Source organism: Macaca fascicularis, chromosome 2 (assembly GCF_037993035.2).
Source record: "Macaca fascicularis isolate 582-1 chromosome 2, T2T-MFA8v1.1".
Taxonomy (NCBI): domain Eukaryota; kingdom Metazoa; phylum Chordata; class Mammalia; order Primates; family Cercopithecidae; genus Macaca; species Macaca fascicularis.
The window spans coordinates 34,548,267-34,567,508 of NC_088376.1; the positions used below are offsets into that span (position 1 = coordinate 34,548,267).

The 19,242-nt window shown below is 40.5% G+C and overlaps 1 protein-coding gene across 9 annotated transcripts in view; it reads right to left on the bottom strand.

Moving 5' to 3' along the window:
• The window catches only part of CPNE4 (copine 4), a 509,383-nt gene that overhangs the window by 44,831 nt on the left and 445,310 nt on the right, over positions 1 to 19,242 (bottom strand). For all 9 annotated transcript variants that reach the window (XM_045386989.2, XM_074031048.1, XM_074031049.1 and 6 more), the window contains 3 exons: positions 15,707 to 15,805; positions 9,846 to 9,932; positions 3,341 to 3,400 (listed from right to left, as the gene is read on the bottom strand). In XM_045386989.2, coding sequence (XP_045242924.1) covers positions 3,341 to 3,400; positions 9,846 to 9,932; positions 15,707 to 15,805 — 246 coding nt within the window. The remainder of the gene's footprint in view (positions 1 to 3,340; positions 3,401 to 9,845; positions 9,933 to 15,706; positions 15,806 to 19,242) is intronic.

Here is a 19,242-nt window from a genome sequence, read left to right on the forward strand (position 1 = left end):
CCCAGCTTTACTGTTGCTTCAAGGCCCTCCTCATTATCCTTTTGAACATGCATTATCCACCAAATTACCTTAAAATTCAAAGCCCTTCAAGTTCTGACCCAAACTGCTTCCCCAGTACTCCCCTAAATACATCCTGTTTATTCATTTTCCTAATTAAGGTTTTAGTATTTATAATTAGAATATAGTGGTGCATAAATACTTAAGTTTATGGGGGATGCTTTTTAAAGCAAAACCCCAATATCATATTTATTTATCCAATTTGTTCTTTTTTCTAAATGTTACCTCCCTTTGAAGTTTTAGGGTTCAATTTATTATAATTCAGCAAAAGTATTTGGAACAGCTTAGCAGCTGAGGAGAAAGATGCCCCCATCTTGAACACTCTTAAGATTGAACCAGAAGCACCAGCATCTATGGAAGATACAAAGGCTTTCTCCTAGCCCCTGCTTATATTTTGGATTGGTCAGAGCCACTACAGGAAACAAAAAGTCCACCCAAAAGGTGATTGAGGAAGTTTAATGAAGGGACAATTCACAAACATGTGGAAAAGGTTAATGGAAACTGACCAGAAAAGAGTGGGAGGGAGCAGTTACCAGAATTCAGTAAGAGGAGTGTCTTCAGGACAGGGCACCTGATAGGAACTGTGACCTTCTGTCAGGAAGAAGGTCACTGCTAAACCACGGCCTGGCAGGCAGGCAGCTAGAGAAATAAATATTCCAAGGTCTCTTGCCTCCTATTCTTTGATCTCTGATGGGTGCCTCTCATTGGTCAAACCCAACCAAAAGCTAAAAGCTAGAGAGCTTGGATAGTGCTTCCAAGGAGGTTGGCTTCCTGGGGTACAGAAGTGAGAGTGGAGAAGGATGGAAAGTGACTCTAGGGGAGGAAATGGAGAACATCCAGAACTTTATGTCTCCCCTGGTGCTTGAAGGCTTTTCTCCAGGGAGACAAAAAGTTCGTGTTGGCTAAAGCTCCCTGGTTGCTCAGGAGCCAAGGGTCACATAATGTGCCAGTGGAGGTTTTTGCCTCTGAAAGCCTCCGAGGTATAATTACTGCAATCAAACATTCCTTTTCTCTCTCTCGTCTGCCCATCTCTATGCCAGGAAACCTTCCTCTTTTCACTTCTCATCTCTCTGCCACTGCCTTTTCATGTTGCCAGATGGTTTCAGTAAAATAACCAGGCAGATAATAAACACTTACAGACCAAATTAAATAAGACATGATACTTTTTCTTAACGATTTGCATTACAGCTTATAATTTAAATTAAGTTGCACTACTTGAGCAATAAAAAATTTATAATGAGAAAGCTGACTTAATTTTGGAAGAAAATGACAGAGAAGTGACTGGTATGTTTCCTTTAGTAGAACACTGGGAATAGAATACCTAGCAATTCTCTTCTGAGTCCCCAACCTGAAACCCTACAGGAGGAAGGGCTTTGTGGAGGAACTATTGTTGGCTGCCCCTTCTCCACAGCACTCATCTGTACATTCTCCTCTTCTCATTCCTTGCTCCAGACTGCTCTCCTCACTCACACCTCCCACAGGTCTATCAGTTGACACTGGAGTACATGGAAAGCTGCAACTGGGGTGTTGCTGGAGACAAACACTGAAGCAGTACTCCCAGTGGGGAGTGCTCCCAGTAGGGAGTGGGGAGTCAGCAGACTGAGAAAGGAGGGGAGAGCAAAGAAGGACACAGGGATATCTGAGAGTCAGGATGTGGAGCTGGGAACTCTTTGGGTTGGGGCTCAGCTCCTGATTTTTGCTGGGGCTGATTCTTTGCAGCACAACTTGAAGGGCAGAGCAAGCCCCTGAAGGTTGAATACAGAGTTGTTCAAGAGCACGGGATCTACAAAATCTAAACCAGACTGAAATCAATAGAGCTTTCCCTTGAAAACCTATAAATAGTTTCCTGAAATCACTTTTTTTGCCTAAGATCTTGCGAAACTATTTCCAGTAGCTCTGCTTTATGACACTGCTTGCTCCATACTTCCATTTGGGTATGCTCAGAGCAGCAATGAGCCCACAGGACAGCTAGAGTTAGACGTGCATCCTCAGTGAACATGCTTGCTACCTTCTGTATGTGACAGTATGAATGTAGGAAGGCTTGCTGGCTGTGCATTAGAGAATCTTAGACTTTAAAGAGGTGACCAAACTCTAAAATTAGCTCCTGTAAGTATTCAGAGATAAATGCACAATATCCCAAGTTTAGGCAGGACGTAGGTAGACCTCCTTGAGATTAGGGCAGAGGATACTTCCCTAGCTAAGGAGAAGCTAGTTTAGTAAATGGCCATTTGTCTCATCCCTTTGAGACTCCTTTTAGTCCCTTGAGCACCACCATTCCTGGTTCCAGGAATATATTGGTCCTGTCTACTCTCTTGGGTCCAAAGCTTGACTAAAAAATTAAACCCATTTTCTTTCCTTTTTCACATGACTGAGCCAGTCAGGGAGCTGAACAGGGCTGAGCTTCATTAGTACATTTCTGTAAGATGAGAAATCTTACAGAAATGAGTACAAGTTGTATTTCTCTTGCTTACATCCACATTGCTTTCCAAAGGGTTCTAGCACATCTGTCTTTTGCCATCTGGGGATTCTCTTTCTGGAAGTCACATCTGACCAAACCTAGGAGGATTTCGAATATTAAGTCAGTGAAAGTCAGTTGTTCCAGTGCAGATGGACTCACAACCTTGACCTACTTAGCCACTTTAAAAAGACTCAGCCTACCTAGTCTAATATACATCAGGGGTGTATAAATCCCAAGGGCACACAAATTGCATACAGGGGATGATCCTTGATCCACTCACTGAGTCTTGACACCCACTCTACTTCTCAACCTTGACCTCGGCCTGGTTCTCCGATCTTTGGAATTCATCTTTTCATTGCCTATTGAACTGTTTGTATGACTTACTCTTGGTCCTGACCACTGGGTATGACATTGGTGCTGTAGTCTAGTCACATGAACACAACCATGGCATCTGCCTTGGCTCAGTGGAACTTACTTGCATGGCTTACTTCCTTTCAATTTTTCTCACCAGGTGATGGAATCTGACAGGCTACACTGCTTCACGCCTCACATAGTTACTGAAGAAATGGGAAGCGTTAGGAGGATTCCCCAGACCACGTGAGGTTGAGTGGCATAAATTTCCTGATATGATGCTGAAAACTATACTTATTAAAGAAAACAGAAGTGTAAACACATTTCAAAAACATGATTCCATACGTTTCAACAATGAGACTTGAACAAAGCTGACCGAAGGTTAAAATAAGCTTTTGTCTGCTTATCCCCCAAACCCAGTGCCACTCCTCATCTCTTGCTTCCTGAATAAGAACAAACATGGAAACAACTTACTGTAAACTGGATTTGGCAGCCACCCATGATGTAGTCCAAGAAAGAGTGCATCTTGTGAATCTGCATAGGAGGGGAGAGGAAACTGGGTTAGTAACAGCACAGTCTATTTCCTGATATATTGGAGGCCTAAAGGTTGGTGACTGATAAGCTGCTAAGCCAGAAGAAAGGGCAGACAGACATTGTTGATAAAAGATGGGTCAGTTATGTTTGTTCTGTTAAAGGAGAGAAGGAAGGCAATATCAATACAGATGGGCCTTTGAGGGCTGCCAATATCTATCCCCTGCTCCCCTCTATTATGGTTTATGCAAATTTTAATCAGCTTATGCCTCTGAGGTGAGACTAAAACTATATTTTCAAGTGTCACTACTGTTTTGAAATGAATGATGTCTCACACATGACTTCAGTCTTGCCTCCCTGTATCTAAGTCCCAGTCCTGGTGACATTTTTAATATGCAGGTAATTTAGATAGGCAGTTTTAAGATACCATTAGCTGAGAAGGTAATTTGCTGACAATTTCCAGTTAGTTAAATGCCTCCCCTGCCATGAACAACAATGACTAACATTTATTGGGCATTACTGAATGCCAGGTACTTAACATCTTTTACCTCATTTAATTTTCAGAACAACCCTATGAAAGCGGTACAACTATTATTATTGTACCTTGTTTATAGATGAGGAAATTAAGGTCAAGATCACAATGCTAATAAATGGTAGAGTTGAGACTCAAATGATGCAAGTCTGGGAGACATACTCTATCCTTTTGACCTCTATGCTGGAAGCCAGTATGGTTGTTGGGTTATGCCAACTGCCATCACCTGTGTTCTCAAGTACTTTAGGGATTTCTGGTCTTAATTTACATTTCTTTGTGATATTGCTGCTTGGCTTGGCTCTTGGTGATATTCTTGTATTCGTTTATTCAACAATTATTTATTGAACACTCACTATGCACTATATTCTAGGACTACAATGATTAGAGAAACAGATACAGTACTTGTAGCCATGGAGCTTACAGTCTGGATCCTACCTGGAGAGTCAGTAACTGTAATTTTTGACTGTCACTTCTCAGATTCCATCTAATGCTCAGGAAGCTTCTTAGAGACTGACCGAAAAAATCAGTGTTCGTCTCTCTAGATATCACCTCCAGGTGGCACACATCTATTGGCATACTTTTCTTAGAATTGATGTTCACTTGGTCTCTAAATAGTGCTCACTTTTGGTGTCCTGATGGCAGTGCTTTGCCTGATAGTTGGGACTCCATTCTGCTGTGTCTGTATATCAAAGAAATAAGAACTTGAAAGTGAGCAAAATAACAGTGCTTCTGAGCACTGAACTGTAAGAGCAATTCATGGAAGAAAAAAAATTGTGTGTACACAGTCACCTTAAGGAGAAAAATAACCATTGAATCTTGATCTTTTCTCCTGCTGCTTTGGGCACAGGGGTAGTCACATAACTGTTTAGAATGCATCCAGGATTTGATTTGTAAAGTTATGATAAGATGTCTGATATGGAGACAGTCCTGACTCTATAAGAAGAGTTTATTGCTCAGAGTTCTTCAAAGGATAGGAGGCATGTTATGTCACACAGGAGGGTCACATGGGGAAGCACCAGGATAGGTCAGGAAGGAAAAGCAGTAAGGGGAAAGCAGGCAAATCATTTATTGTTTTTTTTTTTCCATAGGAAGGAGTAGGTGAGGCAGGATAAGCAGCTGAGCAGGCCTAGGATTGGATAGTTTGAATAATTTCAGCAGGTTTTGAAATCTGTCAAAACCATAGGAGTGGTTTCTAGTTATCTGATACCTGACCCTTGGGTCACATAAGATGGGAGAACATTGGCTTGGTGTGTGAGAGTTTGATAAGGGAGGTGATTGGGGGTTTGAACTAAAAAATGATTGGTTTGCATGTCAAAGGCATGCTAGAAGGCAGGTTGTTTGCTGTCTGTAGGAACCAGCTAACATTGGGAGAGTAGTCCCTCTTAGGTTCATAAGGTCCAAAGTTGTCAAAGCATCAAAAAATATTGAAAAAAAAGATTAATACAATGACCCCAGATGGCCAATCATAAGACATTATCCCCTAGTCTCAGTGATTGGTGTAAAGGGTAGGGATATGACCCAAAGCAGACCAATTATTCTTTTCCCCCACTATCTTGTTAGGTAAGGATATAATCCTGTATATAGACATATTAGGTTCCTTCTAATATATTAGGAAACATTATGTATGTATACACACAGATAAACACACACATACACACGTATACATATATACAATCACGTGTCATTTAATGATGGAAATACATTCTGAGAAATACATTGTTAGGTGATTTTATCATTCCATGAACATCATAGAGTATACTTACACAAACCTAGATGGTATATCCCACTATACACCTAGGCTATATAGTATAGCCTATTGTTCCTAGGCCACAAGCCTGTACATCATGTTATTGTACTGAATATTGTAAGCAACTGTAACACAACTGTAAGTCTTGTGTATCTAAACACATCTAAACATAAAAAGGCACAGTAAAAATATGGTATAAAATATAATAAATGGCACACCTGTATAGGGAACTTACCATGAATGGAGCCTGCAGGACTAGAAGTTGCTCTGAGTGAGTCAGTGAGTGAGAGGTGAGTGAATGTGAAGGCCTAGACTGTTACTATACACTACCGTAGACCTTATAACACTTAAGCTACACTAAATTTATTTTAAAAATAAAGTAATTATATTACAATGGCTACAAGTCACTAGGTGATAGGAATTTTTCACCTCCGTTATAATCTTATGGGAGTACTGCCATATCTGTGGTCCATCATTGACAAAATGTTATTATGCAGAGCATGACTGTATATATACATATATACATGTATGTACAGCTGCTCCTGAACTTACAATGGGGTTACATGCTAATAAGCCCTTCATAAGGTCAAAAAATTATGAGTTGAGTCATCATAAATTGGGGACCATCTGTGTGTGTGTACACACACACACACACACACTCACATATATATAGGTGTATCTTCTTTTATTGTACCTCACTTTATTGAGCTTTATATTTTTTACAGATTGAAGGTTTCTGACAACCATAGAGCATGACTATTGGTGCCATTTTCCCAACAGCATGTGCTCACTTTGTGTCTGTGTCACATTTTGGTAATTGTTGTAATATTTCCAAATTTTTCATTATTATTGTATCTATTACAGTGATCTGTGATCAGTTATTTTTGATGTTACCATTGTAATTATTTTGGGGTGCTATGAACCAAGCCCACGTAAAATGGTGAACTTCATTGATATGTGTTGAATGTGTTCTCACTGCTCCACTGACTGGCCATTCCTTCATGTCTCTCCCTCTCCTTGGGTCTCCCTATCCCCTGAGACACTACTCTATTGAAATGAGGCCAGTTAATAACCCTACAATGGCCTCTAAGTGTTCAAGTGAAAGGAAGAGTCACACATCTCTTACTTAAAATTAAAAGCTAGAAATGATTAAACTTAGTGAGGAAGGCATGTCAGTAGCTGAGGTGGGCCAAAAGTTAGGCCTCTTGCACCAAACAACCAAGTTGTGAATATAAAGTAAAAGCTCTTGAAATTAAAACAGTGAATATACAAAGGATAAGAAAGTGAAATAGGCTGATTGCTTATGTGAAGAAAGTTTTAGTGGTTTGGCTAAAAGATCAAATCAGATACATCATTCCCTTAAACTAAAACCTAATCTAGAGCAAAGCCCTAACTCTCTTCAATTCTATGAAGGCTCAGAGAGGTGAGGAAGATGCAGAAGAAAAGCTTGAAGCTAGCAGAGGAGGTTGGTTCATGAGGTTTAAGGAAAGAAGTTGTCTCTGTAACATAAAAGTGTAAGATAAAGCAGCAAACGCTGATGGAAAAGCTGCCAAAATTTATCCAGAAGATCCAGCTAAAATCATTTGATGAAGGTGACTACACTAAACAACAGATTTTCATTGTAGATGAAACAGTCTTATATTGGAAGAAGATGCCATCAGGACTTTCCTGGCTAGAGAGGAGAAGTCACTGCCTGGGTTCAAATCTACAAAAGGCAGGATTATTCTCTTGTTAGGGGTCATTGCAGCTGGTGACTTTAAGTGGAAGCCAATGCTCATTTACCGTTTCAAAATTTCTAGAGCTCTTAACAATCATGCAAAATCTACTCTGCCCGTGCTCTATAAATGGAATAGCAAAACCTGGATGACATCACATCTGTTTATAGCATGATTTACTGAATATTTTGAGTCTACTGTTGAGACCTACTGCTCAGAAAAAAAGATTCCCTTCGAAATGTTGTAGTTCATCAACAATAGACCTAGTCACCCAAAAGCTCTGATGGAGATGTGCAAGGGGTTTTATTGTTGTTTCCATGACTGCTAACACAATATCCTATTCTGCACCTCATGAATCTAGGGGTAATTTTGACTTTCAAGTCTTCTTATTTAAGAAATACATTTCATAGGGTTATAACTATCATTATGGTAGCTTTTCTGATAGATCTGAGAAAAGTAAATTGAAAATTTTCTGGAAAAGATTCATGATTCTAGATGCCGTTAAGAACATTCATGATTCATGAGAGGAGGTCGAAATATCAACATTAATAGGAGTTTGGAAGAAGTAGATTTTAACCCTCTAGGATGACCTTGAGGCGTTCAAAAACTTCAGTGGTGGGAGAGACTGGAGATGTGGTAGAAATAGCAAGGGAACTGGAATTATAAGTGGAGCCTGAAGATGTGGCTGAATTGCTGCAGCTGATAAAACCTGAATGGATGAGGAGTTACTTCTCATGGATAAACAAAGAAAGTGATTTCTTGAATCTGCTCCTGGTGAAGATGCTGTGAACACTGTTGAAATGACAACAAAGAATTTAGAATATTCCTTAAATTTAGTTGATAAAGCAGTGGCAGGGTTTGAGAGGATTAACTCCAATTTTGAAAGAAGTTCTGCCGTGGGCAAAATGCTATCAGACAGCATCACATGCTACAGAGAAATCTTTCATGAAAGACGAGTCAATTAATGAGAAACTTCATTGTTGTCTTATTTTTAAAAGTTATCTCAGCTACCCCAACTTTCAGCAATTACCACCATGATCAGTCAGCAACCATCAATATCCCCAGATAAGACCCTCCCCCAGCAAAAAGATTATGACTTACTCCAGGCTCATATGACTGTTGCATTTTTAGCAATAAGGTATTTTTAAACTAAAGTATGTATGGTTTTAGACATAATGCTATTGTATACTTAATAGACTACAGTATAGTGTAAACGTAACTTTTATATGCACTGGGAAATGAAAGAATGTGTATGACTTGCTTTATTGCATTGGTTTGGAATAGAACCCAAAATAGCACTGATATAGGCCTCTATACATATACATATACATATACATATACATATACATATACGTATGCCTGTATACACACATACACACAGAACATACACACACATCAATCATCTGGATAGCAATTGAGTCCTGTATGGTGGAGTCAGAGACACATGGGTTAAAATCTCAGCTCTTAAATTTACTACTTGTGTGACTCTGAGCTAGGTACATAAACTCAGTTGAAAGTAGACATCTCAGGGTTGTGGTAAGAGTTTAACAGAGTTTATTGTAGTTATTTTCGCATAGTAAGTACTCAACTAGTGGCAGCATCACTCCCAGATTTGAGTTAAGAAGTTTAATTATTAGTACATGTGATTGTCTGCAAAGTTTTAGCCCCTCTGGAAGGGATTCATAAGTCCTTTAATCTTCTCCTGTTGTCTTGTTTTTATGGTACACTTTCAGTATGAGTAAGGTACCACATATAAAACACTGGACAGGCAGGGTGTGGTGGCTCACGCCTGTAATTCTAGCACTTTGGGAGGCTGAGGCAGGCGAATTACAAGGTCAGGAGATTAAGACCATCCTGGTTAACATGGTGAAACCCCATCTCTACTAAAAATACAAAAAATTAGCTGGGCATGGTGGCACGCACCTGTAGTCCCAGCTACTTGGGAGGCTGAGGCAGGAGAATTGCTTGAACTTGGGAGGCAGAGGTTTCAGTGAGCCGACATCACACCACTGCACTCCAGCCTGGGTGACAGAGCGATACTCCGTCTCAAAACAAAGCAAACAAAACCAAAATAAAACAAACAAACAAACAAACAAAAAACACTGGACACTGTGAAGGGCATATAGTAGGTGTTCTAGAAATGTTGGCTTCCCCATTTGGAGATCTCCCTCTAGCCCTGCTCTGGGCAGAGAAGATCCTAACCTATCAGCAGCACTCTCCTGTCTTTGGGGCAGGGGTGTACCTGGGGAGAGGACAGTGACACTGGACTGCCACAGCTCCACGACCACCCATGCTTACATTTCTCATTTTATGTTCTTTAATACATGACATTTGTATTTTTATTTTAAAAGATCACATCTTTTTTATACTTTTTTCCTCTCACCACACCACCTGAACTCTTCCTCTCAGATAGCCCTAACTTCATACTCCTGGAAGAGAGGGTTGCATACATACCTTGCACAGATTGAGAATCACGGTGCCTGAGTTCTTGTAATTCTTCTTCTTGGCTTTGTACTTGGGATTGATACACTCCCACTGCACCTGAAAGAAGGGTCATAGCATGAGAATCTGTTCAGGAAAAAGCCGAGTCATTCCATAAGGCCAAACTCCTAGGTGCTGCTGAGGACAAACTGAACTGGAGGGCTGACAAATAGTCTCTAGGTGGTAACTCTTGCATGTAGAGGAGCAATAAGGGGGAGTGGTTGAGAGTGAGACTCTGCTGTCAGACTTCTAGTTTAAAATCCCAGCAACGCCACTTCCCTGCTATGTGACTTTTGGTAAGTTACTTGATTGCTCTATGTCTTGGATATCTTCTCTCCAAAATGGAGCTTATAATTATACTCTATCTCATAGGATTATTGTGAAGACTGATTAACCCAGGTAATAAATTTAGAACAGGGCCTGGCGCATGTCAATGCTTACTATTAATATGGTCAAATCAAACAGTACAGGGAAGAAGAAATCTGCAGGAATACAGTTGAGTGATGACCAAGTGCTAAGTCTTACTGCCCGAGAATTGACTCAAAAGGTTAGTGAATAGTGAATAGTCAGGCTAGAGAAATTTAGTAGGGATAATAATAAATTTACATAGAACTTCACAGAGAGCTAAAATAACGGATTGACATGTGTCCCAACAGTGACACAGTAGATCTCCAAAGGGGCCTTTTTGAGGGATAAGATCAGAGCTACAGGAGTGGCTGGGAATTGAGGAGTCAGCTGGGAACTAAGGGGAATAGGTCTCCAGCCTACAGAAGATGTAATGGGACAAAATCAATTGTGAATCAAATATCCAAGAGTCGTTGAATGTTTCTGCCCACCAGCCTATGAAAGCTGAATCTCTGGATTTCTACTCAAGAGACAAAATTTCACTACCTGAGAATTAGAAGTGTCTGAAAATGAAGTAGTTTCTGAGGCAGATGCAAATGGATAGGCTGACATAGCAGTGGCCTCTGATAATCGATTCCTCTCGTGTCCATGCATTTGTGTAGCTCCCTCCCACAATGTTGAGGCATTTAGTCACATGACTCATTTTGGCCAATGGGACACTAGCAAATGTGATATAAGCACCAGCTTGAAAAGTGCCTGTGTACTGGGACTGGCTCCTCTCTTGCTTCTGGGAAGTTTTCAGGGCCATATTAAAAAGCTTACAATGGTCTCTGGCAGGATAAAAGTACACCTGGAGAAATATCCTGGCCATCCTTGCTGCTGAGGCACAAATGCATGAGTGAGTTCTGTTGGCACCACGTGGAGCACTATGTGAAGCAGAGAATTCAGCCAAAATTGCCAACCCAGAGAATGTTGAGTACATAGTGATTGTTGTTTTCAGCCAGGAAGTTTTGGGCTAATTTTTCACTCAGCAACAGGTAAGTGATACTGTAGTTTCTCATCACTGGAAGGTGCCAGCAGGACTGGGCAACTACATAGGATTTAGAAGAGGGAGATTGTATACCAATGAAGGGTCCTCCATGACTCCTTCAAAATGTGGAATTCTTGGGTGAAAGAAAGAAAGAAGAAAACATGCAAAGAAGAATCTAAAATCAGACCCCTAGCCTTGTTTTTGTCACTTAAAGGCCTAATCTCCTAATCTGTCCATAATGAATGTTGTCTTTCTTTCCTCCCTCAGATTTTCTTCTCATTTACTCTCCAGGTGGGTAGAACTTGATAAACAAGAATTATAGTCCATCTCAAAGTCAATTTAGTATTTCTAGACAAAAGAGCCCAAGTTCCTCCTAAACCAGTCAAAACTGATATTGTCTTTTGCCCCAAAGCTTCCTCTAATATTTTAGTAAAACAGGTGGCTTAGGGATTTACCTAACAGTTGGAAAGAAAAGACACTAAAATTAGCTGTGCCATTTTTTGTCATTCTCAATGATTTCTATTAATCTCAATTTCTTCCATCAAGCAGGATATATTGAGTTAAAGATTTCAAATTCTATTTCAAATTCTATTAAAAATTGTAGTGATCATTCATGAAAAGTCTACTCACTTCCTTCTCAGGGTAAGATGAGCAAGTATGGGTTAGGCAGGAGAGGGCTCCAAGGAAGTTGAATCAAACCTATAGATACTTGGGGTCCTTGTGCTTTTGACGTAGGTAGGGGGTCCTGATGGACCAGATCTAAATAGTTTGCATCTGTCTTGGGATGAAGTTGGCATATAACTATGGGCTATGCACTTTACTCTCCCAATCCCATTTAACTCTCCCCACAGCCCGCTTTGACAGATGGAAGATGAGGCTCAGAGAAGAGATGGGACTTTCCCAGGTCATACACGTGGTAACTGGTAGACCTGGGATTCACACCCACATCAGTCTCATTCCAAAGCCTGGACTATTAACCACAATGCCTTCTTCCTTCTTCTAGAAGGTTTTGGAGTAGCTCTTCTATTCTTGCAAGTATCCCCTTTGGCCACCCCAAACTAAGGATGCTTATAAATGTTATTCAAGAATTAATCAAAGTTAATTAAGAATTTACCCTGTACCTATAGAATCATAACTCCCACAGGAAAAGGAAAGTTGAAAGATGCTGTCTCCTGTTTTTCTCTCTGATGCTACAGACATTCCTCAGGGTTCGAGCCTCCTATACCCTCTCTTCATTCCCCTCTCCCTAGGTGTACTCATCCATTCTCTTGATTTTAAATGTCCTCTCTTAGTTGATGGCTCCTAAAATATATTTACAGGTAAACGTCTCCTCTGAGTACCAGTTTTTGAAACCAAATCTTGAAAACTTCCTCATAAACTGGACCTCCCTACCACAATTCTTCCTCACCTCAGGAAATGGCACCATTTAATCATTTATTCTTGAGTCAACCATTTCCTCCTTCCCTTACTCCCTATATCCAAGCCTTCAACAAACCTTGTAGCTCTTATCTCCAAAATATGTCTTAAGTCTCTCCAACTTATCTCTATGACTAGTTCCTTAACCCAAGTCATTATCACCTCTTATCTATAGTAGTAGCCTCCTAACAGATCTCCCTTGTCTCTCTTTAATTATCTACACAGTAGCAAAAGTAATATTTTAAAAAATTAAAACCAATCATGTAATTCTCTAGCTAGAACGCTTTGCAGCACTGTCCAGTAGAATTTTCTCAATAATTGGAATATTCTGAATCTGCACTATCCAATATGGAAGCCACCAGCCACATGAGACTATTGAGCATTTGAAATGTGGCTAGCATGACTGAGGAACTTAATTTGTTATTTAATTTTATTTTAATTAATTTAAATTTAAATAGCCACATGTAGCTAGTGGCTACCGTATAGGAAAGCACAGCTTGCTCATGCTCTTATCACATTTAGAATAATCTGCTTTTCCTGGCCTCTGCCTCTATCTCTGACCACATCCTATGAATGGCTCTTTCACTCTCTGCTTCAGATACACTGGTCTCTTTCCAGGTCCTCAATCACACCAAGCTCATCCCTGCCTCTGTATTTTGCACTACTATTCCTTTCGCTTCAAATGCTTTTCTCTCACTCATTACATGTTGGCTTCTTTTTAATCCTTAAGGGGCCTCAACTTAAATGTCAGATTATCTATTCTATATGCACACTTTTATAATGAAACTGGTTCCGTTTTGTAATAGCATTTGTCACAAATTGTAGTTGTATTTTAACAGTTTTTATGTGCGTTTCTATTCTATCCTGACTCTCACCACTCTGTAAGCTTCAAGAGGGCAGGGACCATGTCAGCATTGTTAGTCATGGCACATTTAGAGCCTGGCAGAGTGCTTAGAATTTACTAGGTGCTACTCGATAAATATTGTAGAATCAATAAATAAGAGAATATTTCCCACTATATAAATACACCAAAACGGTGGCTGGGTGGTTAAACTAAAGTTTTTCTGGTATCTCAGTGACACAGAAAAGCACATTAGCATATGGTCCATTTCCTCAATGGAACTTAAAAGATCTGTTTGAAAGCATTATGTTTTGGTATATTTCATTTATGATATGTGTTACATTCTTACTTTTAATATTTAATTAATAAGATGAAATATTTTCCCTATTTACTGCTTGGACTATTTCTATTCATAGAAGTAGATAAGGCAAAACTTTATAAAAGTCTTCAGAACTCTAGCAGGTGGTATGAATGCTGTGATTGATTTAGTAGCTAAATAGGACTAGTTCTGCATATTCAATAGAGCAATATTCTCTAGCTATATTCCTTGTTATCTTGGGAATGACTTTCCTTATAATTTAGTGTTGGTTTTAACTGTGCCTCTGAAACTCTGCATCCTGGCTTGTGGGTGATGGTCTCTGTGTGTTTGACAAGTTTCTTGTAATGCTGAGTACCTAATAAAGCACTTACAGCAGGTTTTTCAGGAGCTAAGGGGAAAGCTGTCACTGTTTCCATTGAGTTTCCAGACCAAAGGTATGTGTTCAACAAATAGTCTGATCCAGATTAAGTTTCTGAATTTAAAAAAAGTTAGTTTATTTCCATGCAGTCTGCCTGTATCCTGACCTTACATATGAGAGAGTTGAAAAATGAGTTGGGGCATCTCTAATTAGCACTTCTGATCAGAACAGGCACAGAGTATTATCTCTAAAGAAAAAGACTTTCTCAAAAGCACTGGGCCTCTACTTTCACTCCTTTCTGCTCCACGAGGAGAGTGAACTCCAGAGTAAGAATAGCAGGTATCTTGGGTTGAGTTCCCCAAGAAGCAAACTTTGAGGCAAGAATATAAGTGCAAGTAGGCCATCTGGGAGGTGATACCAGGAAGCATGAAGAGAGGAGTGGGAACTTAAGATAGAGGAGGCATCCCAGAAATGGTGCATTATCAAGTCAGTTACCACTGTGGACAACTAGGGCCTGCTGGGGAACTCTGGGAAACTGTATAGAGCACATACCTCAGAGTTTTGCCAACTGAAGGGCAAGAGAGCTGGGGTATTTATACCCCAACTTCCATTAGTTATTTGTTGAGGGCTACCTCCTGTTACATCTTCTTCCACACTTCTAGCTTGCTTTGGGCATGGATAAAACAGGCTCCAGCAGATAGAGAAAGCCCCCGGGCAAAGAGTTATTTCAGCTGGAAATTGGGCAAGTGAACAATAAACAGGTAACAGGAGAAGTTGCATGATTTGGGCCCAGATGACTATCCATCTATCTATTTATCTATCCATCTAGATATTATATGATACAAAAGTGTGTGTATCTGAGGGAAGTTTAGGTTTCTGTGTGGGGCAATGTGTCTTAGTGGTATGTGGTAGTGTTTGTGTACAGGTCTTGGCATCAAGTGTGTAAGAGTAAAATGATGGAACTAGAAGAAAACCTGGTACCCATATGAAAATTTGGAGGATTCAAATAATTTCTCCAAAGCATGAAATTATTATTAATGTCACCAAATCATGGAAATATAGACCTAGAAAGAATACTACCGTTAATAGCAGATATTTTGGAAATGCTAGCTGTGTGCTGGGTTCTCTGCTAGCACCTTGGATTGTCTCATTTAATCTTCACAAAATTCTATGAGGTAGGTACAATTATCACTCTTATATTTTTAGGAGAGCAACATGAGGCATGGAGAGATTAAGTCACGTTTTCAAGGCTACACAGCTAAAGGAAGTTAGAAATACTCTCATTTAACCTTTCCATTTTACTAATGGAGAAACTAACGTTTGGGGTCAGTGTCTTGTCCAAGGATACGCAATTGCTTTGGATTGGGCTAGTTCTAGAATCCAGGTACTCACATCCTACCATGTTCCCTTCTTATCACACTTAATCATACATTGATGTTTTGCTTCTCACTGTTTCATTTGTAGCTGGGTTCTAAGGATGCATCATAGAGACTTGAGGCAAAACCAAAAGTGGTTGACCACGTACCTGTTTCCCTTCCATTGCTCCTCTCATCTCCTTGAATGTCGAAGTGAATTCTCCAATGAAGTCATGCTTGCCATTGGAGTCCCAGTCCCATACTATGCACTGTAAGAGAAAACAATTATTTTTCTTAAAAAATTAAGAATGTAGCCACAGCAGCTGAAGGCAATGTGAACTTTATGAGAAGGAGTAGATGAAAGATGTTTGGTCTGGAACCAAAGCCTGGGAGTCTAAGATTGGAGCATGTGGGATGTAATTCTGGTTTCTCTAGCCCTTTACTTGGACTTTTTGCCACAATCTGCAAATGGCCCTGTGATGCAGCAGTGACTACAATGATTTGCCCATTTTTTTAGATAAGGCCAGTAAGACCCAAAGGAGATAAGCGACTTGCCAAAGGGACCTTCTAGTGAATGAAAACCTGGGACTTGAAGGCAGGTGCCCTGCTTCCAATTCCAGTACTCTTTTATGCATAGCAGATAGCCTCCCTGGTTTACATTGGCATTAGATGCATGAGTCCATGTATATAGATTCCACATGGCAGCTCCTGCTTCATGATTTGAGTGGGGCCATATTAATCACATTTTTCTTTTTCTATTTTTTTTCTGAAGGCAAAATAGCAATGACAACACAAATTATTAGGAAGGCAAAAAAATCTTTAAACATACCTACGTGAAAAATGGTTGGAAAATAGTGCACAGACAATACTAGATATTTACCACACTGGTAAATATTTTGCAACCATTCACTTCTAACAAAAGGGCTAAATCCTCAGCTCCCGAGTGACACTTTTTAGAGTGACTAGCCTGAATCAGCAGCAATCCCTCTGCTTGGTCACACATCTAAATGAAGAGGAAGGTCTCCATGTATTCCAAGGGTGGAGGCTGGACTGGAGTCTTAAGCACTTTAGATATCATTTCTACATCTGAAGCCAAAGATTTGCAGGAAAGAATATCAGACCTCAAATAAGAACAAGGCAGCAAAGGGACCTTTTGCTCAGAGGTTTTCCTTGGAATATTGGGGCTCTAAGAGGCAGCTTAGTTCTTCTTCAGGGTGCAGATCCCACTGGCCAGTCTTGCCTGAAAAATCTGACTTGGTAATCTGTTCCCAGATCCTGCAGGATGCCTCACAGATCTACAATATGATCTGTCTAGAATGAAACATCGTTTCCCCCTAAATTTATTCCTACTCATTTATTTTCTGTCACAGTGAATTGCATCAACACTCATCCAGTTGCTGCAAACAGAAAACTGGGCATCATTCCTGATATTCCTCTCTCCACTCACTCTCCCACACCAAGTCCTCTCCATTCTGTCTCCTAACTATGGCTTGACTCCAGCACTTCTCTCTATTCCTACTGCTCCTTCTCATCTGCATTACTGCAACCATCTCCCAGCTTGTCTCCTTGTCTCACTTGTACTCCCATGCCCCTTAGAACCCACTAATTATGTTAATTCCCTGCTTAAAATCAAAATGTATATAGGCTAGCAGGTCTTCCAAGGTCTTTCATGTTCTGACTCCCTCAGTACTCCCAAATTCACCCTTTATGATCCATGCTTACTGTATTAGTCAGGGTTCTCCAGAGGGACAGAACTAATACGAGGTGTGTATATATGAAAGGATGTTTATTGGGGAGAATTGGCTCACACAATTACAAGGCAAAGTCCTGTCATGTTAGGCTGTCTGCAAGGTGGGAAGAGAGAAGCCGGTAGTGACTCAGTTCAAATTTGAAAGTCTCAAAACCAGGGACACTGACGGTGCAGCCTTCAGTCTGTGGCTGAAGGTCTGAGAGCCCCCAGGAAGCCACTGACACAAGTCCCAGAGTCCAAAGGCCAAAGAACCTGGATTCTGATGTCCAAGGGCAGGAAGAGTAGAAGGAAGCATCTGGCATGGAAAAAAGAAGGAAATCAGAAGACTCGGCAGGCAAGCAAGGTTATACCACCTTCTTCCACCTGCTTTGTTCCAGCCATGCTAGTAGCCGATTGGATAGTGCCCACCCATATTGAGGGTGATCTTCCTGTCTCAGTCCACTGACTCAAATGGCAGTTTCCTCTGGCAATACCCTCACAGACATACCCAGGAACAAGACTTTTCTAGTCACCTAGGCATCCTTCAATCCAATCAGGTTGACCCCTAATATTAACCCTCACACTTACAGTCTTTGAAAGTTTCTCTAAAATGTGGTTGGTAGGAAAGAAAAACATTTGCAATGGCCTTTTTAAGACATCAAGAAAAACTAATTTCTCAGCTTCTGCTATCTCTTTAAATATGGAGGATTTGGCAGAAAATTATTTTGCCTAAGAAATATTAAGAAGCCCTTTGGTTAGGAAGGAGAATGCATTAGAATAAATAAGAATGGAAGAGATTAAGACAAAAGGAGCTAAATTTCTCTGCTGAAAAAAGTAATGGTCAAGTTTAATTTTCTCTTTGATAACAACTGGAGACACAGAGGTGGGACCAAGACATGAGAACTGAGAAGAAATTAGGGTGGGTTTCCTCAGAGGGCTGAAGATGGACCCAAGTTTGGGGTGGGAGGAGGGGAGAGACAGGTAAGGAATTTTTGAAACTGTGATGTCTAATTTTCAAGGTGAGATTATTTATTTATTTATTTATTTATTTTTTTTTTGCAAGCCAGAGAGATTTTATTGAAAAAATAGAGCAGAACACTAATAAGAACAGCATGCTTTGTGGCATTTTTTTTTTTTTTTTTTTTTTTTTTTTTGAGACGGAGTCTGGCTCTGTCACCCAGGCTGGAGTGCAGTGGCGCGATCTCGGCTCACTGCAAGCTCTGCCTCCTGGGTTTACGCCATTCTCCTGCCTCAGCCTCCCGAGTAGCTGGGACTACAGGCGCCCGCCATCTCGCCCGGCTAATTTTTTGTATTTTTTAGTAGAGACGGGGTTTCACCATGTTAGCCAGGATGGTCTCGATCTCCTGACCTCGTGATCCGCCCGTCTCGGCCTCCCAAAGTGCTGGGATTACAGGCTTGAGCCACCGCGCCCGGCCTCTTTGTGGCATTTTAACTCAACATATTTCCACCTTTTCCTCCCCAGCTCCATGGGAGCCTTAAAAGCCAACATCCTACAATGATGATGAAAACCAGCAGCCTGGCAGTCAGTGGAGAGGGCAGAATGAGGTTGGAGCACCTTCAAAGCCTCATTCCTGAGAATTTTCATTATGTGACCTGCTGGCAGATTCTGGAATACCAGTTATCTAGCTGGACTCAGAGATCTGCTGTATAACGTTGTGTTTATGGTTAACGATGTTATATCGTACACTTAAAAACTTAAGAGAATAGATCTCATGTTATATATTTTTTTCTTACTACTATAAGTTCTAGGGTACATGTGCACAACATGCAGGTTTGTTACATATGAATACATGTGCCATGTTGCTGTACTGCACCCATTAACTTGTCATTTACATTAGGTATATCTCTTAATGCTAGCCCTCCCCCCACCCCCCTCCCCACAATAGGACCCGGTATGTGATGTTCCCCTTCCTGTGTCCAAGTGATCTCATTGTTCAATTCCCACCTATGAGTGAG